The sequence below is a fragment of the Puntigrus tetrazona genome, chromosome 19 (genome assembly GCF_018831695.1).
Source record: "Puntigrus tetrazona isolate hp1 chromosome 19, ASM1883169v1, whole genome shotgun sequence".
NCBI lineage: Eukaryota > Metazoa > Chordata > Actinopteri > Cypriniformes > Cyprinidae > Puntigrus > Puntigrus tetrazona.
In genome coordinates, this window is record NC_056717.1 from 9,457,475 (window position 1) to 9,479,613 (window position 22,139).

The 22,139-nt window shown below is 39.1% G+C and overlaps 3 protein-coding genes across 4 annotated transcripts; 2 read left to right on the forward strand and 1 right to left on the reverse strand.

Moving 5' to 3' along the window:
- Nucleotides 1-838: 838 nt before the first annotated feature.
- On the reverse strand, nt 839-12,159 carry nt5c1aa (5'-nucleotidase, cytosolic IAa). The gene is given in 9 exon segments (XM_043217758.1): nt 839-1,249; nt 1,251-1,541; nt 2,216-2,400; nt 3,164-3,286; nt 5,558-5,687; nt 6,636-6,676; nt 6,679-6,802; nt 9,462-9,506; nt 11,694-12,159. Coding segments are annotated over 9 exon segments (1,152 nt in total). The 5' UTR covers nt 11,841-12,159; the 3' UTR covers nt 839-1,183.
- Nucleotides 12,160-13,411: 1,252 nt separating this feature from the next.
- On the forward strand, nt 13,412-17,924 carry stk3 (serine/threonine kinase 3 (STE20 homolog, yeast)). The gene is made up of 11 exons (XM_043217757.1): nt 13,412-13,597; nt 13,875-13,955; nt 14,043-14,171; nt 14,263-14,377; nt 14,461-14,625; nt 15,005-15,172; nt 15,271-15,408; nt 15,564-15,689; nt 15,772-15,976; nt 16,064-16,236; nt 16,314-17,924. The coding sequence occupies exons 1-11, from the start codon at nt 13,575-13,577 to the stop codon at nt 16,470-16,472; spliced, it is 1,482 nt and encodes a 493-aa protein (XP_043073692.1). The 5' UTR covers nt 13,412-13,574; the 3' UTR covers nt 16,473-17,924.
- Nucleotides 17,925-18,553: 629 nt separating this feature from the next.
- On the forward strand, nt 18,554-22,115 carry rida (reactive intermediate imine deaminase A homolog). Of its 2 annotated transcripts, none has more exons than XM_043217000.1 (6): nt 18,554-18,711; nt 19,864-19,966; nt 20,194-20,248; nt 20,680-20,748; nt 21,401-21,456; nt 21,802-22,115. In XM_043217000.1, exons 1-6 carry the CDS (start codon nt 18,647-18,649, stop codon nt 21,859-21,861), a joined length of 408 nt encoding a protein of 135 aa, XP_043072935.1. In that variant the 5' UTR covers nt 18,554-18,646; the 3' UTR covers nt 21,862-22,115. The 2 variants fall into 2 exon arrangements, with proteins under 2 accessions (XP_043072935.1, XP_043072933.1); XM_043216998.1 differs by lacking the exon at nt 18,554-18,711 and adding an exon at nt 18,830-19,032.
- The last annotated feature ends 24 nt before the right edge of the window (nt 22,116-22,139 follow it).

Sequence of the window (22,139 nt, forward strand, 5' to 3'; positions counted from 1 at the left end):
TTTTTTAGGCTAATCCGTAATTTAATAATTGGTGCAGGACACAAAAGTAATCAGTACTTCACAATGGTTTCTGTCAAAAATATGTTTCCACCATTAATCAAACGCTTATTAGTAAGGTTTTGAAATAAGTATTTTATGCTCAAGACTGCATTTATTTGATCAAAAATATGAAAATGGTAATATTGTAAAATATTATCGCAATACAAAACAACTATTTTCTGTTTTGAAACTGTTTCTGCTGTAATGTATTTTAAAATGATGCAAAGCTGAATTTTCAGCATCATTATTTCAGCATCACAATCCTTCAGAAATCATTTCTAATACGCCGCTTTGCTCCTCAAGAAACATTATCAATATTGAAAACAGTCATGCTTAATATTTTTGGTGGAATCTAATGCGTCCTTGCTTAACAAAATAATTAGTTTCAAAATATATTACTAACTCTGAATTCTTTAAGCAGTAGTGTATATTGAATGCAGATGAAAAAACAAAAAGTACAGTGTAAAGATAAAATATATCATTGACTGCTCGTGGCTTTCTAGATTCCGAGTATTTCATTTTCTCATATGTAAAATATTATGGCTTCTTATCAATATCGAACGTTACATTACAGACTAACACTCCATCCATTATATACGACCACATACGTTAGATTACATAAAATCATACTGTAGTTTTGTTCGCAGACCACCATCTACAGCAACAAACAAGAACACCCTTCAGAGTCTATTGCTGAATTATACAGTGAGGTTCAAAACACTGTGTAAACGCCGTTTGAATATCACTCCTTTTCCTTAGTCACTTTACGTATAGAAACAGCAGCACTCGCCTCTTTTAACAGTAAGTGGATGTCATGTATATTTTGACAAACCGTCGCTGAGAAACGTATGCTTAGATGAAAATGACCGTTCGCTGCAGTGCTTCAGCAGAGGCACATCGGTCAGATTTCATTCATAATGCATATTTCAAAAGTCATGTACAGAATTACTGATGTTGAGGCAGTGCAGAAGAACAATACAGGGTTGAATCTTTAGTTGGTTAAATGTTGTGTCCTTGCATAGAAGGCCGAGAGAAAACCGAGGTCCTGATCCAATGAGTGCACAAAAAAATAAAGATATCTGCAACTTGAACGTCGCTTCCAGAACATAATGAGCCTCTTTGTGTTTTTCCCCACTCGTCTTTGTTATTTTCCTGCACTGGTGCTTTTTTTATGAGGGTATTTCTGTGCAATCCCATAGGGCACATGGCGGCGCGATGGCGCCCATCTCTACAGCACCCTCCACGTGAAACATCTGGTCATCGAAGTAGATGTGGGGCCGGATTTTCTCCAGCATGGGGCCTTCGGGGGCCCCAGCCAGGAAAAGAGCCTCGTCCGTCTCCAGTCCCCAGGCACGGAGAGTCTTTAAGGCACGGATCCCGGAGCTGGCTGCGCTGCGGGCCGTCACGAGGTAGGTGCGGATGGGACAGTCCATACGGTGGCCTTTAGCGTAGAATTTCTTCTGAAGCTTCCCGAGCACTTCCAGGAAGCCCTTGAGTGGCCCCTGTGCGATAGACAGAAATATTAAACAGAAATATAAACATGTCTATATAGCATCAACTACATTAAAGAACAAAGACACTCAGTCCTGTTCTTAGAGATTTAGCTTTATATAAAAATTTTACATATTATATCTGCTCATTTAAAAGTGAAATTTGTCATTTTTACTCAACTAGTGGCACCAAATGATAAAAATATACAATTTAAAGGAATAGTTCATCCAAAAATGGTTTCTCTTGCTCACTACTGGATCCTCTATGGCGAATGGGTGCCGTCAGAGAGTACAAAAAGCGGATTAAAAACATCATAATAATCCTTAACTTTAAACCACTGCTACTCAATGCTTCTCAGTCCTTTATATATAACATATTCTCTAGTTAAAACGTTGTCTCTGTCTTAATCAAGAGAGAGATTTGCACAGATCAAGACCGGACTCTCTTTCTGACGCCAATTCAGATGAGCAATTCTATTGGTGAGCAAGTTATGTAATGTTACATTTCTGCAAAGCCGTTCTAATGAAGAAACAAACTCATGTCCATCTTTTTGACGGCCTAAGGGTACATTTTAATCAAGTTTTCATTTTTGATATAACTGTTCCTTTAAAAAGGCATTCCGCATCTGTTCTGTATCGTGTTTAAACTATAAACCGTTCAAATGGGAACCAATAACAGTGCTTACGTGATCTAGCAGTCTGTTTTCGTTTTCCCTCTCGTGCTCGAAGAACTTGTCCAGGCCGTGGGCTTTAAAAATACGCTCAGACTCGTCGGAGAAAAGAACAGCGTCGCCATCAAATGCCACTCTCAGCTGGGTCTCGGACACCTCGATTTGTTTTTCTGGCATAAACATGGTGGCTGCTGCAATCCCTGTAAGGAAATACAAGGACAAAGATAAAGCTCACCGCTTTAAAAGAAAAAGCACGAATGACATTTAAGGGATGTCCTTTAAAGACATTAGGAGCCATTAAGCCTCAGAAAAAACAAATAGGTCACTGGATTGTGAAGTCAGTCTGGAGTTCAATGCATTCCCCCACTTCAGATAGGTTTATTTAGCTTATTTTACATGCACAATTCTTTCTGCAATGGTTAATATTATTACTGTAATATGTGAACAAAGCAACACACAATATGGTGCTCATGCTCAAAAGTTCATTTAATGAGAGGATCTTTAAATGGCAGACTGCAAGAGCAATTCCTTTGGAGTCATCATGAGCACTAAGTCATTTAGCACTTTTCATCATTCATAGACATTGACATCTAAATATATATTACAAGTATAATGTCTGTAAGGCACACCTGTTTGTGATTTTTAAAGTTTCTTCGTAAGTTGACTGCATGGTTTTGCTACACTTTGTATGTTACCGAGACATATCTGCACTTAAACCAGCGCTATTACTCTTACTGTGAATGCAATTTAATTAAAACATTGTCATTTGCAACTGTATTTGGCTGGGAAAAAGTCCTATGAATATTCTATTTACTAAAAAAACATCAAAGGTCTCTTGTTTGCACTTGGTTGCAGTGCTTGTTGGGCAAAAAAAAATCTAAAATGTCCTTCACTGAATGTAACTGTGCTACAAGATGAAGTACTAGTCAGTCATGTGTTATCAGATATTTCCTGTGTACTAACCTTCAGCGAGGGCTTCCTGAACCTTTTCAGCATCAGCAGACAAATACAAGTTTGTATGCCACGCTTTCAGGTACCCAATGGGGCTGCTGCCTCCTGTCATGCAGAAGCGCTCAATGAATAGATCTGGAGACGAGAGAAGAATATTAAACAGCAATTAATATTTCATGAGAGCCAGATATTATTACATTTACATTTACATTTATGCATTTGGCAGACCCTTTTATCCAAAGCAAGTTGCACTGCACTCGAGCTATTGTTACACGTTTAATCGGATATTATCATAGCCAGCACCCAGTCTGATGCTTTTGTTTTATTATTATTATTATCATTATTATTTATTACTTATTTATTTTTACGCTCTCATAAAAAAAAAAAACGTAGCTTACAAAAGATGCCCTGGAGCAGTATCCATAAAAATGTACCCCTTTGTAATTTATTTACCCAAAAAGGTATGTGTGATACATAAAAAGAGCGTTTATCTGTAGATATAAATGCTGCTGCTTTGGCAGTGTGTGGTTTATAGTGACACCTAGTGGTGCGTTTTTAGTACTGCATAAAAACAACGAGTTGTAAAAAAGCTCTATTTCATTTAACCATGATTATTTTGTTTACGGAGATAAAGTCGGTATTAATTCAGCTCTCTTGTTTCCATATAAAATATGACCGGAGTCTTCCTTTCACGCAAGTACACATTTTAATACATTTATCAAACGCGGTATTAGCTAATTCATCATTAAAACGAACGGCCTGTACAAAACGAAAAGAGGTTTCATTTAAGGAGCGTTTAAACGGCCATAGTCTTAAATGAAAAGATTTCGCTATTTCGACACCTCGGTTATGAACGGTTTAACAGATGGAAAGCTTAGACTGGTGGGAAATGTTGGGGTAATGCGCTCCTTTTAGCCTGACACTTGGGTGCTGCCAGCCCAGTAAGACATCAGGGACAGGTCTGATTTACAGGACTTGTCAAGCCAAGTTTGCTGAGGAGCACAAGAAGGGATCAAATCAACCCCCATCAGCATCCCGGAGTAGAGTAGGGTGTTCTTTTTGAGATAATGAGAATAATTTTGCAATAACTCTACATCATTGAATTTAAGACTACTCAATCTGAGCAGCCAAGTCCTTAGCCATCTTCAAGATTCAGCTAAAAACACATCTCTTCCATCTTCATCTGACCCTCTAACTCTAGCACTTTCTATTCTTTTTCTGTTCTTAAAAAGTGTCAAATATACAGTTTTACACATTTTTTTTTTTAAACTTTGACCAGAGGACGCCGTGACTGGCCACTTAGGAATCAAGCATTAAAGGGAACCATTAAATAACAAGATATATGCAGGTAGGAGACGTACAATTAAGATAAATGAGATAAAAAGGCTCAGGTGAGAGGAAATGATTTGAGTTCAGTGCTATGTGATTGGCTGATGACGCCTCAATACCTGTGAAATGACGTCATTAACTGATATCGCTAAGTGATTATAATTATAAGTCATTTAAAAAGTATGAACATGATTATTGAGTACGATTGTGTATGCATCTACAGGCTAACAGGTTTTATTTGTTTAGCACAGAAACATGAGAGACACTTTCAACACTCTTGATATTTTAGACTAAATAATCCTTCATGTAACCTGATTAGCTCTTGTTTCAAAGCCTCAAAAAAAAATAAAAATCTGGAAAATAATTATTGGGCTTTTAGATGAAAGAAAAATAGGTCCATTCTTATTTGTTGTACGCTTTGTGTAATGTTTTGGAACTGCTGGGGAATTAGAATCACATTTTTTATCTAACATCTTCATGGTTCGGGACGTGAAGTTCCGACTTCAAATGTTTCTTGAAACGTCAGTTCATATCCTCGTATTTGTTGTTTTGTCCAAAGAGAGGCCAAAGGATGGAGAGATGTTTGTTTTTTCTCCAGTCAGCCACCGGAACGATCAAAACCAGTCCAGCTGGGGCGCTGCAGGGAGCTGAGCAGGAAGTGGCTGGCTTGTGATACAAAGGTTAGAGTGTCACATGCATCTCTGTGGGAAGATATGATTGGCCAGCTGGAGATTTATCTTCTAAGAAAACATTTGCGTTGACAGTTTTGTGTCCTCGGTGACACGACGTTACCCCGTATCCCGTTCCTATGACTTATTGACTGTCAGTAACGTAGCATAGCATTATACTGATTTGTGGTTTATGATTTCATGAAGGCACCTTTATTTCTGTCTTTTTTTAAATGAGCAAATCATGGCGGTTTTCATTGTTAAGTGAACTATCCCTAATAATAATTAGCCTATCATCTATTGTCGACGGTAGCATTGTTTATCTTATAAGAATGGACCTTTCTGACCATGTGCGTGTTTGTGGAAAGTATAAATGCAGGCTATTAGAAGGTCAGCACAGTATACGTACTGTGGTAGTTGATGGTGTTGATGAGTCTGATGCCCACGTGAGCGTGGTTGTAGGTTACCAGCACGATATCGAAAAGCTCCTCGCTTTCTGGATAAAGCTCCCGCAGCCGGCTGTTTACTGCCTCCAGTGCCTTAAACGCAAAATAATGTGTGTCTAATCAAAGGAAGTAAGTAGTAGACAGTGATAACATTGCATTGCGGTCAATACTGATAAAGCAACAGTTTACCCCGAATGGTACTTACCTTCAGGCCATCAAAGATGTAGATGAATTTGTTTGCTTTGGAACAGGCTTGGAAAGATTTAGTGTTACATCACTTGCACAGCATGAGAATAAGAGAATCAAATAGCTGATAAAAACATCATGATAATTCACAAGTATTACATTTACATTTGTGTTTGTAATACAATATATAATCTATGTGGTGAATAATAGCCTGCTAGCCATAATATTGCTTTCTCCAGTAAAAAAAAAAAGCCATCTTGCCTGAATCAAAAGAGAAATATGCACAGATCAGCAGGTTTATGATATGTTTGTGGATTTTGATGTGAGAAGACAACTGAGCTTTTTACACCGGAGCAAGTGTTATTATGGATTGTAGACTCATATTTTGGACAGAAGGGACTGTTTAAAGTAAAGCATTAATTATATAATTTGTGCAGCTTTTTACTTCACAAGATATTAACTGATGGACTGAGTCGTGTGGATTACTCCTGGGTTATTGTGATGTTTTTATCATCAGCTTGAACTTATTCTGACGGCACCCATTCACTGCAGAGGACCCACTGTTGAGCAAGTGATTTCATTTCTCCGCCTCTGTTCTGATGAAGAAACAAACCCATCCGTATCTTGGATGGCCTGAAGGTGGGCACATTTTCAGCAGATTTTCATCTTTGGGTGAACTACAGTAATCAACATTTGAAGCGGATCAAAAAAGTGAATCAAAGTTGTCTTTTAGGACTAATTTGATTAAATGTTTTGATCCGCTTCGAATGTTGACTACCGTATTCCTTTAAGGCAATATCTAAAGTATAACTCTTTGCAAATTGACAATGCTTGGTTTTTATTGTGCGTGATTACCTTAACAAATGGGAATGCTGGGCCCGGAGCAAAAGGCTCGTTTTGTGCTCCACCTGATACCTGAGGTACTCCTCTATTCCTTTCTGCTCAAACACCTTCTGCTCTTTCTCTGTGCGGAACAGAACCCGTGACGACACAGCAATGGTGACCGCGTTCTCTGGTTTGGGCTGAATAAGGATGGTGAAATAGTGAGACATTCGCTACAAATCTTCTGCTTGTTAAAAGCACGTGCACCGATTTCATAAGAGTGGTCTATATAACTCGTGTCCTGTCAAGTCCTCTGAAGTCAAATCATATATTAGATATGAATCTTTATTTCAGTTAACCCTAAAAACCTATTTTTGCTTTTGGTGTACATTACCAACACCGTTCAAAACAAGAACCGGTGACATTTTAAGGTCATTTATTTAAAAGCTGGCAAGACTTGTTAAATTCTGCCATTGTTTACTCGCCTTCAAGCCATTTTTGGGCGAGCTATCTCTTTAATGCACCACATTTGAATATGTACATAGTGCATAAGCACACGCAAAGGGAAAAATTATCGAATAACAGTGCCGCTAATGTATCACGTAACTTCAGGTGACTTCAAATACAGCTCAGAAGCCATATTGACCACTCGTTACATGCAATGATCACAGTTATATACATTTTTGGGTGAACTATTTCAGTAAGAAGATCTTTAGAGTGCATAAATCAGCTGAAAGTATGAAATGCAATAGTCATATCTCCACAGCAAGCAGTCATGCGTCGTTACAGATGATCGCTTCATGAGGAGGCACGATTAATGAAGAGCACATCAGGATCTCCAGTTTCAGAGTTGATCGGACCGGACTGGATAATTTGAGATTATAATGGTCGTTACGATAGCTCTGTTCTCCAATTTTATTGCTCAATCAATATTTCACACGCAGCCACGCCGACCATTAAAAGTGATCCAGTCATAAAACAAAAAATGAATTTCCAAGTAATGTTGTCAGCTTGTTACATAATTTAGTGGAAACTGTCGGCGATGCATCAGGTGGTATATCGGTAATGTGATTCTCAGCAGCAGAGCATAAAACATGTACAGTGCTTACGTAGAGTCACATTGCCACACATCAGCCGAGTATGTCACAGGAAACCACCAGGAAGAGCAGGGCTAGTTAATTTTGGAAAGGGGCTACCGCATGACGCAGCCAGACCTCTGTTCGTGCTGTTCAACATGCCTTCAACCGAGCGACAACCCTCCAGCCCCAGACTTGTACTGCCTGCGGGGTTATGGGAAAAGGACAAGCCTGTGTAAATTGATCTGTGATGAGTTAACGGTCTCTTTCCCCAAAGAACCAGGGAATGATTTGCCGTTCCGGATGAGCCGTGTCGCGTCTCTCGCTCGTGCTGGGAGATCCTCAGAGGTTTGAGCAGGACTGGGAAATGTTTTGATGATGTAGGGTATTTCAGGTGGTTGTGGAAATGAGACTTTACCGGAAAACGAGAGTGGATAAGTGGCCACTGCATTATAGAGGGAATGGGGCCAGGATTTAACTGTTCAGCACATTGTTAGAGGGAACATTTACTCTAAAAGCCTTTTACAGATAAGGACGAGTGAACATTGACCTGCTGTTTAGTATCTGTCCTAATTGTTTAAATGGCAAATTGGTGCCCGCTTAGCAGCTATACGTGATATATTATCATTTATAACATATATTATAGTGTATATACACAATTATATTGTCTCAGGAAAAAAAACAAAAACATTTAATTCACACAGAGCACTGTTATCGAAGCTTCTGAAATTGTGCATGTTGATCATTTTAGTTTTTATACCTATTTTTTCATTATTCAAACATTTGCCACTCCTGGTTTCTGTAAATAAAATAAAATAAAATTATCCGGGGGGGCCTTAAAATATTGAGGGTTGAGAACCGTGACTATAGACTAAATTCTAGTGAAAAATATGTATTTATAAATTCACATTTTTATAATATATTCAAATGTTTGTTTGTTTTTTCAGATGTTTATATTGATAATATTGTTGTGCGCTATTTTTAAGTCACTAAACACTTTACATGAAATTAATGTTTATTTTTCTGACTGCTGTATAATTTCTATAATTACATACTGCACGTGTGTGTGTGTGCACCTGGTATTTATCACGTTATAGGGACCGAATGTCCCCACAAGGATAGGAATACCAGTAAATTTTGACCTCGTGGGGACATTTTTTAGGTCCCCATGAGGAAACAAACTTATAAAACATACAGGATAAAAATTTTTGAAAATCTAAAAATGCCAATAGTTTCCTGTAAGGGAAAGGTTTAGGTGTAGAACAAAAACACATACAGTCTGTACAGTATGAAAACCATTAAAAAACATGTAAACACAACATGTGTGCGCGTGTGTGTGTGTGTGTGTGTGTGATAAGCACATGAAAAACATACTCAAATTTTAAGTGCCATTTTTTTTGCCTTTCATTTGTGGTCAATCACAGAAAATCACAATTTCTAATGCATACATCAAAAAATAAAAATGTTGAACGCACTGCACAGGCGCATGAAAACTTAAAGCCACATACCTCTTGCCTTTAGTTAAGCACCACTTGCAGACACACTGACATACCAACTGAGAGACAGAAATTTATTTTCAAGATGAATTTTCTTTGCACCCAGTAATGTGACTTAGACTGCCAGATGTCCTAAAAGCACCATCGAACTGAGCTCCTAAAATGCATTGACGTATTTGTGTCCGTATTGTGGGTCAAAAGGTCATGCGTTTAGTAGAGCAAAGCAGAACAGATTGTTAATGAGACGGCAGAGACGAAAATCTGCATGACCCTTTGAAAATACTTACAAAGAATATGCCTCCCTCCACCTTCCTGGCCCGTCGCACAGGTCCCTTCATAAAATATTATAACATTTCATATCAGCCTCCACGTCACAGGCATACAGATTTGTCTATTTTGTAAGGCATATCACAATACATATATATATGAATGAGGGTGATATGATAAATAGGAAAACAAAGATGGGGCAGAAAGCAAATACAAGAGACAAGTCTTACTGAGAAACGAACCAACAACAATATTGGAAAAAACGCTTCTGCTTTAAAAACTAACACTGTATCTCGCTAAGACACATGGGTAAGTGATATTGTAGTGCTCTGTTTAGCGCTCCTGTGGAGATGTGTTATATAAACCGTGCGCTTGAAAAAGCTCCCTAAATGCTTGCTCAGTAGTGTGCAGTGTTATTCATGGTTCAGACTCTTGATATAGAGACACTTTAATTATGCTGTCACAGATACAGTTACACTCTCCACGGGGGCTTGAAGATTGAGCATCACTAGCAGATCCTTGTGAGTAAACGCTGCGTTTTCTTTCCCTCTGACCAAGCTGAAGCTGAAACTCGAGCTGTATACTGTGGATATTCTTTAAAAATATAAAGTGAGCATAGAAAGACACCAGCCCTCTATTAGCTAATGAGTAATAGAGCTTTAATGCGGAGACCACAAGTGGTATTTTTTGTAAAAAATAAAAATAAAAATGTAATCAGGGTTGTTTAAGCAAGCTTTACAAATTCAATATCAGGTTGGGCTAAATTATTTTATTGTTGTTGTTGTAGGAGCCCATTGTTTTTTAAGTTATTAGTTTTTTGAAACATTTCTATTTTAATTTTCAGCATCATTACTTCAGTCTTCTGTGTCACTTGATCATTAAGAAATCATTCTAATATTACTGATTTGCTACTCTGGATATATTTCTTATAAAGTATTTAATATTCATTCAAGATTTTTTTTTCAATAGAAAATGTCTATTCAATTTTTGAATAGACATCAACAACGTTTATTCGAATGGATTATATTTTTGTCATAACAATCTAAAAGTCCTTACTTTTACTTTTGATCAAATCAATGCATGCTCGCTGAATAAGAGTATGAATTTCTTTCAGACATATCACCGGCTGTTGTCATTTTACAAGATTTATTACTTCAAAATACATGTAAATGTTTGTACATCATAATAATATGTAGCCGTCTAATAGCAGGTTCCCATTTTGAGAAATTAACGGTACATGAACGCCTCTGGTCCATATTTATATTTATATATAGATTTTTGTAATCGGACTGTAATGAAAGAGTCTATAAAAACTCAAATAATATAATTGGCATTTATACAGGTCGAAGTGGCAAACTTTGGGCTGATGACTTTCTTTTGCTCACAATGCTGGGAACAGGAACCATGAATCCCTTCTGGGTCAGTCTGGGGCAAGCAGTGCAAGTGTTGGAAACGGGAGAATACAAGAGGATAACAAAGAGGAGAACGGCATTGCAGGTTATTAATAGATCTGGAAAAGGCCAGTGACGCTTAGAGTAAGTATAGAGCTAAAGGCTATGGCGGAGAGGGGAATTATCCACATGGTGTTGACCAGCTGCCTGTTGCGCACGCCGAGCTGTTTTTGTGTCTGTTAAAGCGACTGTGCCATTTAATAACACGCTTAAACTTCTCTAAGTTACGAAACAAATGCACTGGTCGAGACAAAACCTCCTTTAATAAATCTCTGCCCTTGGGAGCAGTGTCAGCATTTTATTCACCACGCACAACATATGACAGATGGCATTTCGATATCTTTACGGCGGTGTTAGCAGAGCCTAAATAAGCAGTGGATGACTTAAAATGAGCTGCACCTGCTGCACCTCCGATGGCATTATCTCCTTACATTAGTACCGTTACCTAATAGTGCCGTCACCCCCCTCCTCTCCCATGAAGCCTGTTCTGTATCTGTTTTACAAACACTGACACCACAACCAGGCACCACAACATAAAAGGCTATGCCCCTCTCCTAATTGTATTTCGTGTGATTATGCTGTTCTGACAGGCTGCAGATGAGCGCGATGGGAAAGTGACCTGTAGGCTGTGAAACACGTGCGCTAGTGTGTGTAAACATCCCGCTCACTAGATAGCCCACAAAAGTGCGACCTCGCCAGAAACAGTACAGAAGAGATAGGAAAAGTCACATCACGATGAAGCCGTCTGCACGACGTACGGGATGCACAAACTGAATGCGACTTCGCAAACGGGACACTTACTGATTTGGGCTTCTTTGTAGAAGCTACATTTTCGTGGCCGTCCTTGCTGTCGTCCCAGGATGCTGGGCTATCACCGTTTGAGGCTGACGGGCAGGTGTTGGGCATGGGGTCCTGCCCCTTCATGACCTGAACAGGGTCAAGACTCATTCTCCCCAACTCTTCTCATTAACGGCACACTTCTCCAGGGCTGTGGTCTCTGTTCACACGCACAGCCTCTCTTCCACGCACACAGTGTATGCCTCCAGCTTTAGGTTAGAACAGTATCCGGTGCTATACTCCTGATTCAGTGCCTAATGATAGTGCTGGCTTCGGTCCTGTGCGACTATATCCTGCTCTGCTCTGACGTTCTGCCTGCAATCTGCTGCCGTGACGCGGTGTGTGTTGATATCTACCCCTTCTCTCTCTCTCTTTCTCCCTCCCCACTCATCTCTCACTCATGCACATGCCGCCCACCTCGCTTTCCCTCTAATCTATCTGCATGTGCTCTCTCTCCCTTTCTCAAAATATAATATTCTGATTGGATCAGCATCTTCCAGCCAATGAATAGTGGGCTTCCCTGACAGCTGCTATTACTAGTCCATCCCCACAAACAATACACACATGATAGATAGATAGATAGATAGATAGATAGATAGATAGATAGATAGATAGATAGATAGATAGATAGATAGATATAATACCAAGGTAAATGTTACTGCTCAGTTCTTTGTCCTCGCTGTCTCCTTAATGTCATTGTAATGGGGCAAAACAACCCATAACCCAATAATCAGTTGCTAGGCAGCACTTCGACCCTATGTACAACCTTGCCAGGGATTGGCTGTTTAGTTGGAGCCCTGACAACAGCCCGGGGCCTGGAGTGACAGACTGTCCATCCTGTCCAGTGGTTGGCTGCCCTCTTCTGGGTGAGGGAGGAACTATATTCTCATTCTGAAGGATTTCATCATATTGGATGACATCTAGATATTATTTGCAGAGTGTGAGCGTGATGCTGCTTACAGTGTTGGGTAATATAAGTTATAATATAAGTTGGGTAATATAAGTTATATAATATAAGTATTTCCACTTCCTATTCATCTACACTGTCGCTTTGGGCTTTCTATTTCCCAGTTTGGTGTACTCAAACCATTTCTAGGTAAACTAGCCCCTTGCTCTCTGTGTGGCGCTGGTTTACTGAACATGCGGAGTGATAAAAAGTTAAATGGCCCATTGTTGTATTCTGAAACACTTCATGTTTTAATCACATTACGGTACACGTTTGAGACTCGTGTTTGATCAATGTGCAATATTAAATAGCTGCCCCAAAATATGAAACTAAACAAAATCCACTGAGCTCCTCAATCTGTCTTTTCAATGGCGTTAAGATGTAGCCTTTTGTAGTTTATTATTAGATGTAGTTTATTTTCTGCTGCAACACTGTAAAGGAGACACGCTCACACTCTGCAAATAATATCTAGATGTCTCGCTTAAGTGATGTATTATTGTATAGACAGATTTTAGTATGTTTTATTTGTTAGGTTGTTGTTTTGTGTTTCACAAACAGCGGATAGTTACAGTATGTTAGCCTGAGTCCCAGTGTGCACACTATCCATCCTAAATTCTGTGTGATTTCAATACTGTTAGTATTTAGGGCAGATATTGTGGAAAGCGTGTACGTTTTATACGCAGGTTTAGCGCACGGGACTTTTATTTTGAAGCGTAATTTGTCACGGAAAATCCCACACGTCAGATCGCTTCACTTCGTTGTTAGCGGCGGCACGGAAAGACAGATAGTGCTTCCTGAAAGTCCAAACAAAACATGCGCTATTGCTTTATTTCTTAAGTTTTGAGCAAACAAACAGTTGGAAGTCATTCGGAAATTACCTGTTTATTAAAATAACAAGAATGGAGCATTCGGTGCCCAAAAAGTAAGTGAAAAGACGACCTTGGCTAACCAGCTATCAGTCAAGCTAACGTAATATTTACAGGCCTCATCTTACTAAGCAAACTGAAACTGCAGATCCGTTAACGAGCTACATTCAATTAATGGGTTACTATCTTAATGTTCGCAATTAACCAAAGCTACAAGACCGGTTGTTTTTATGTTCATTTGTGTATATATAAGTTTAGTTTACGTTTTTAACTTCTGCTGTTTGGGCCAACGACGTTTCATGCGTAAACTGCGATTGTGTTGATTCATGACAGTAAGCTGAAGAAGCTCAGTGAAGACAGTCTTACCAAGCAGCCAGAGGAAGTGTTTGATGTCCTTGAAAAGCTTGGCGAAGGGTGCGTGTTAACGTTATACTTCTTAAACGATGCTGCAAGCATACGTTTGGCTTAAAAACGTCGTATAATGAATGTTTTTTGTTTCAGATCATATGGCAGTGTTTTTAAAGCCATTCACAAGGAGTCGGGCCAGGTTGTGGCCATTAAACAGGTTCCTGTCGAGTCAGACCTGCAGGAGATCATCAAAGAGATCTCCATAATGCAGCAATGTGACAGGTAAAATGGACTATTAATTAATAAAAAAGTAACGTTAAACGCGAACTATTGACTTTATATGAAACATCTCCGTTTTCTTTTATTCTAACAGTCCTTATGTGGTGAAGTACTATGGCAGCTATTTCAAGAACACAGATCTGTGGATCGTGATGGAGTACTGTGGAGCCGGATCGGTGTCTGATATCATCAGACTCCGCAACAAAACGGTAAATAAAATACATTAACTGTACATACACTACAGAACTTCATTGCATGATTAATAACAATGTTTTTTTTTTTTCTTGATAAGCTCACTGAAGATGAGATCGCCACAGTTCTCAAATCCACCTTGAAAGGTCTGGAGTATCTCCATTTCATGAGGAAAATCCACAGAGACATCAAAGCAGGGAATATTCTCCTCAACACAGAGGGCCATGCTAAACTTGCCGATTTCGGGGTGGCTGGACAACTTACTGTGAGTACCGAAACCGTCTTGTTTCAATGTAGAACTTGCGTAAACTGCTGGTCAGAGGCTTGAACGTTACTCAACATTTTTGTAAAAATGTTGAATATTTAATAAAATAGTAATAAAGTCATTACAAATATAAAGCAAGTGATTTTTACATGTTTCTCTGTTTTAGTTTTCATTGTTTTTTGTTGAATAAAAAAATGGTATTTATAGTGTGCACGTGTTCTTTTAAACAAATCTAATTTTAGCTTCTTCAAAAAGTATTTAAGTATTCAAATGCAATGTTATTTTTCTCATCCATGATCATCTTAAGATTTTTATCAAGTGTATCCAAACTGGTCGTGTTTCATGAATTAATGACGTTTATGTATAATAACCACAAAAGGACACAATGGCGAAGAGGAACACCGTTATAGGAACACCCTTCTGGATGGCCCCTGAAGTAATCCAGGAGATCGGCTACAACTGCGTGGCAGATATCTGGTCTCTCGGCATCACGTCCATAGAAATGGCAGAAGGAAAGCCTCCTTACGCAGACATTCATCCGATGAGAGTGAGTGTAGCATGCTGAGGAGTCCTTGATGCAAAATTTTGACAAGAAATTGGTTGGTAATGGCATCTCCTTTTGTCTTTTTTTTTGTTTGTCGTCAGGCTATTTTTATGATCCCCACAAACCCTCCACCCACTTTCCGCAAACCAGAGCTGTGGAGTGATGAGTTCACAGATTTTGTGAAGAAATGTCTTGTGAAGAACCCGGAGCAGAGAGCGACGGCCACTCAACTGCTCCAGGTAAAAGAAGAGCCAAAAATACTGCTACTTCCTGTTTATGATTCACACGGCAGCTTATTCATTCCCTGTTTTATTTTAGACGTGTATTTTTCCCCGTTTTCCATCCATGTCATGATCGTAAACATGTGGTATGCTTTTCATTGTCTGTTCGGCAGCATCCGTTTATAACCAATGCTAAGCCGGTGACCATCCTGCGGGACCTGATCACAGAGGCCATGGAGATGAAGGCCAAGAGACAGCAGGAGCAGCAGAGAGAGCTGGAGGAGGATGACGAGAACTCTGTGAGATGCTTCGCCGACGTTGCGCGTCCGTTACATCGGCGTTTGGGTTTTAGCTGATGTCGTGTGTGTCTGCGTTGTGCAGGATGAGGAAGTGGAAGTGGATTCCCACACCATGGTGAAGTCTGGCTCAGAGAGCGCTGGAACCATGCGAGCCACAGGCACCATGAGCGACGGCGCTCAGACCATGATCGAACACGGCAGCACCATGCTGGAGTCCGACCTGGGCACTATGGTCATCAACAGCGACGACGACGACGATGACGAGGTGGACCTCGGCTCGATGAGGAGTGAGTATTCACGTCTTTTTCTTGTGCTTTTGTGCTGCTTTGAGAAACTCGTAATCATCCGGAATGTCCTTTTTCCTCTTTAAACAGGAAATCCCACGTCTCAGCAAATTCAGCGTCCGTCCTTCATGGACTACTTCGACAAGCAAGACTCCAATAAAGCACAAGAGGGTTACAATCACAACCAGCAGGACCCGTGTTTGATTTCCAAGACCGCTTTCCCCGATAATTGGAAAGTGCCGCAAGATGGAGATTTCGATTTTGTAAGCGCTTCGATGATGTTTTCTTGATTTCGTTGTCTATGTATAAAGATGAATCACTGTTTCTCGTCTCTGTGAAGCTGAAGAACCTAGACTTTGAGGAGCTGCAAATGCGCCTTTCTGCTCTGGACCCTATGATGGAGCGAGAGATTGAAGAACTACGGCAGCGCTATACGGCCAAGAGGCAACCCATCCTTGACGCCATGGATGCAAAGAAACGCCGGCAGCAGAACTTCTAACCGACGCCACAGATGCTGAAGGCTCAAAGCTGGCTGGCCAGATCTTATGTCCCCCTCCTGTCTTCAATCTTTGAACTGATGCATCTTATTCTAGACTCCTGCTGTTTTTACATTCGAAGAAGGTCCCGGTGGACGTATAAAACCTAAAATCACGATTTATTTTGTTGTTTAGATTACAGAGGTCACAATATTAGGAGTTCGCTTTTAAACCGAACAAATTATTCACAATCTTAATCGCTCTTGCCCTCTCTTGTTACGAAGTTTAGGCTTTTCCTCTTTAACTTTAAAACTCAAGCCATCTCTACACCTGTGGTTAATACTTTCCTAATACTGTAATGAATCCGAGGCGAAAAATTACTGTGAAGATGTGAAGTTTTGTGGCTGAGTTCTTAAAAAAAAAAATGCTGGTTGGACTGCTGCAAAGTCATTTTTAGTGTGAATGGATTACTAAACCAAAGACAATCAAAAGTAGAGAATGCCTTAGAGCGCTTGATGACCCTCTTTTTGAAGTTCGCATCGCCCAGCTATAGGCTAGTATTCTGCTAATATGGGACCATGTTAAAGTGGAGATGCCACTGTCATCTTTGCTGGTATTAATTTAGAGATAAACGGGACCATTCCTGCAGCCGTGCTTCCCATCCCATCAAAATTCATTGTCGGCACAAAGTGAGGTCTGAAACATCTGTCCACAGCTTTGTAAATATGCATGGCTTATTTATGCTGAATGTCACTTTCTTGGTTTCTGAATGTTTCTGTGTCTGACGTCTTTCCTACGGTCTCTTCACTGCCTCTGGCTCTTTGATAGCTTGTGGCGAGTATTTGTGTGAGGAAGTGAGAACTACTTTTCCTGTGCCCCATTTTAAAGTTCTCGCTTTATCTCAGGGGTTGCTCGGCTTTGGACTGTCTCTCTTTCTTCTGGTCTTTTTCAAAGATTGAGTCATTTCAATGCAGTGATTTTGTTTTTCTCATTGCGGTAATGGTACCGTCATTACTAGGCCTATCGAGTCTCTTCATAACTACCAAAAGCAATACAGCAGCTCAAGGATGTAGTAATGTAACAATGCCAGTAATGTGAATGACCTAAACCAGTTTGCTGAATCTTTCCAGAGAAGGATGAGTTGTTTTAAATAGACATTAAAATGATTCACGCAATGTTTATGCCCTGATTGTGGACCGATGATGTCTATGAATCTGAGTTGGTTTGAAGTATAGTCTGCTAATGATTTTTCTTTTTTTTTTTTTACGAAAGCTTATTCATAAAATAGTTAGGTATGTTACCAATGCCTTACATTTCCTGCAGTTGTGAGTTGTATCAGTTTATTTCATACTCTGACATTTACATAGGCACATTTTTACTGAACACTCTAATTTATTGTGCATTATTCATAATGTATGTTATTTTTTGCACTCTGCATAGTTTTTGAATAAAGGTCTGTTACTTGTCTCCTTAAAGCTTATGTGGACTTATTTAACTACTACTATATACTAACACTACTATTAGTGTATTTGATTGTTTTTCAAACAGAAATGTTTTAAGAACAAATTTTACGTTTTATATAAAGGTTACTTGCCATTTAGGCAAGACAAGTTTATTTATAATAATTCAAAGTGCTTTACATAAAAGGAAATCATAAAGGAATTTAAAAACTAACATGATGTAAAAATGTCTTTAAAATTAAGTTCAAAATATAAAATGATTATACATAAAACATGCAGTCAGTTCGTATTTATTTAAATAAAAAAATTACACTCTAAAAACTACAATAAACAAGCTAATGTATTTAAAATACATCTAAAATGTGTAAATATGGAGATGCTGAAGCTCTTGAATGGGTTCTGCAATTACCGTAATCACTGTATTACACGGAGCTCTGATTTAGTCTGTGATGTGACAGACATTACATTTATGCATAAAGACCTGTGTCAGCTTGTTTAACCGTGCATGTTGCTTATTTCCTTGTTTTTTCCCAAATATAACTCTATACTATGCAGCATGCTATTGAACGATCGTAAATCCACGTGTCATGTCCGTATATGTGGGTCGTTACGGTAGGGACCGCCGACGCCTGCTGGAAGTGAATCCCTACAAACCTGCTTCACGTTCATTCATTAACCCGACTGGACGTTTACCGACAGCTCTGCTTACCGGTTGCCGTTGATCTCAGTGTCCAGAGATGGCCGCGATTATTAGGAAGATTATCCACACCGCAGCTGCTCCGGGCGCCATCGGGCCCTACAGGTGAGAGTCTGTCCGGTCAAAGCGGCGTGTTTACGTTCTTCAGCACACGCGCACGTGACACGCGCGAGCATATGGACAAGTCCACTTTCACGTGAAGCACCGCTAGCCGTGCATTTAACAGCCAGCGCTGAGCAGAGAAAGTCCAGACATAGGCTGCAACGCAATCTTTGCTCGGGGCGTGTCTTCAGAAAGCGCGCTCGCCAACTTTGTGCTGGAGTTTCAGTGCGACTTACTTTTCATGAACTGTTTGGACGAGATGGCTTCTATTCAGAGAAAAATCCCATACACACCTAAAGCCCCTATTATACAAGGCGTATACAGGTAGGGGTTTTATTTAATCGCTTTAATGTCACAGAAAAGATTCAAAACCGTTTAAAATCGTAAAACAGTGTATTATGCATGCATTAAAATAGTATTTTATGCATGCATTATGACAAAAAGTTGTAGCACATAATAAGTGTTATCATTTTAACTGTGGGCTTCAACCTCTTTAAAAAAATCTATAAAAGTTTCTCAAAAAAAAACACACATACCATTTACAGATGTAAGAGCTTATTTATTTATTTAATTTATCCGTATTAATTTATTCATTTTGCATAAAATGCAATTGAAAGTGGTTACATTGGGGGTGTTTGTGTTTTAGCCAATAGAGTAAGCGGAGGAGGTGTCAAGTTCATTGACTTAACCAAAGGTCAATGGGGTTTCTTCTGCTTTATCAGTATAGTTATGTTAAAATGGTTTCATAAAAGCATTTTTGCATATATGCTATATTATATACATCTCGCTTTATGCCCAGCTGATTACACGATTTAAGCCAACATTATTAATGTTGATGAGATTTAATGTATGAGTTAACCTGTCGTCTGTACTTGCATTTGTGCAAACCTTGTGCTTCATTTTTAATTAGAATTTTTGCATTATGTAACTAACTGAACCTGTCTTGTATTAGACACATATTAACTTGGACTTGTTATTTTCTTGGACTATGATCTCAAGCTGAACTTGCACTTGAACGATCCTTAAATAAATCAAGAAAACTATAACTGCAGAAGACCGAGGAATATAGCACTTCCCGCAATGCGTTGTATGCATAAAACATAATCAGAGTTCACTATTAATTCACATGTTAAAGGATATTTCTGCTACATTCAGCCAGGCTGTTGTGGTGGACCGTACAATGTACATCTCAGGACAGATCGGCTTGGACGTTGGCGGACAGTTGGTGGCAGGAGGAGTGCAGGCTCAGGCCAAGCAGGTGACAAAACGCAGAGAGTGGCCCTTAAATGCTGACATTTTGATGAATAAACGATTTGTTCACAATTATGCATTAGGATTATATTTTAATTAATTAATATTTTGAGTAAATATGGTCTGTTTGGATTTCACATTGACTTTAATGCACAGCTTTATTACTCAAAGCAGTATTTTTACTAGACAAATCCAATATTGTGTAAATGCAGTTTCAGTGTTTTTCCTTCGTAGGCGCTCATTAACATGGGGGAGATTCTGAAAGCTGCTGGATGTGGATATGAAAACGGTAAATCATAAAGTATCACCGGTTTAAAGGAACAGTTCACTCCAAAAATGTAAGTTTGATGAAAATGTACTCAGGCCATCTAGGATATATTACATAAGGGAATCCAAAGCAAAGGTTCGAAGTAAAAAATATCGTAACAATGGATTTCTTTCTTACAAACATGCAGGATTTCACTTTTTGCGGATTATTCTGATGTTTTTATCAGCTGTTTGGACTCTCATTCTGACGGCACCCATCCATTACTGAGCAGATTGTGTAGTGCTACATTTCTCTTTTTTTTCCGATGAAGAAACAAACAGATGGCATGAGAGTAAATTTTCAGCAAATTTCCATTTTTGAGGATTCCTTTAACATATCAGTTCTTTCTTGCATATTTTCAGGCATTTTTATGTACTGTATTTTTATTATTATTGTTATTTTATTTTTTGCAGTTGTCAAAACCACAGTGTTGCTGGCAGACATCAGTGACTTCAATAATGTGAATGATGTTTACAAGCAGTGTAAGTATGAATAAAAGAGTCACGCTGGAATAACTCATCACAGAGTGTAACACACACACACACACACACACAACCGCAGATTTGCCTTACAGTTTCAGTAGCCTTGCTAATGTGGAAAACCTCATAATTGGGAATGACATTGGTGTCCTTCGTTGTGTAATTAAAAAATAATCCTGACATTTGTTTTGCCTGTTTACGCCTTCCCTAAAATGACTTTACCTCTCGCTTACGCTTCACGCAAGTTATTGATTATTCAAATGTTCCACAATGATTCCTCTGTGCATCCCTGGGTATTTCCTCTTTAACACAAAGCTGATGGGTAACCCTATCCTGTCTGCGTGTAAAGGGATACAGTGCAGTTCTGTGAAACGAAAGCCTCCTTTTTACGAGGACAACCCATCATCACTGCCTCTTACCACCAGAACTTTCCATGATGTGACATGCAAACCTGCTCTCAACTCAATTCTCTTGCTGGCTTTAAAAATGATGGTTCAATTATTGACGCGTATAAACCCGTGTATAAGGGTATTCATTATCGCGAGACCCACAGCAGTCAACTGTGCCAGATGAAAAATATATTGTATGTAGCTTATATATTTTGGTTTGTGGTGGTGTTTTTCTTTTTTTAACCTCTGTTTCTTTTCTTTTTAAGTTTTCAAGAGCAATTTCCCGGCTAGAGCTGCCTATCAAGTAGCCGCCCTGCCCAGAGTGAGTTAAACACACTAGTTAGTAGTGTTCGTTAAGGTAACTATACGCCACTGTTTAGGGTTAGAATGATTTTGAACGTATCACGCGACGCTGAAGACTGGGGTAATTATGCATAAAATTTCCATATTTACATTTTAAAAACAATAACATTATTTTAAAATGTAAAGCCTTTTTCTCATTGTTAATGTTTTCAATTAAATAAATGCAGCCTTGGTGAATATAAGAGACTTATTTCAAGGCGAGTCTTACTGACCGAGACGTTTGAACAGCAGTAAAAAGGAAGGGAAATCCCATAAACCTGTATTGCGTTTAGACCTGGTTTTAACTTCGCTATCTCTTTTACAGGGGAGCCTTGTTGAGATTGAAGCCATCGCTGTGTTGGGGCCCATCACAGATTCTTCCTGACTATATGAACCCAGCATGCATCACAAATTGTAAATACAGTTATACGGAGACATTTACTAAATCAATCAGACTTGTTTCCCTCCCATTAAACTGATAGGAGTGAAATCTCCGTGTCTGTTTCCCATTTTGCTAATGCTAATATGAACACGCTGGTTAGAGTTTCCGGTTTCAATTCAAAACCCAGTTTAAAATCAACTTTATTTTTAAATCTTGTCATTATAACATTAAATCGAATCACACCACAAAAACATTTACTTCCGTGTGTTGAGTTCAATCTG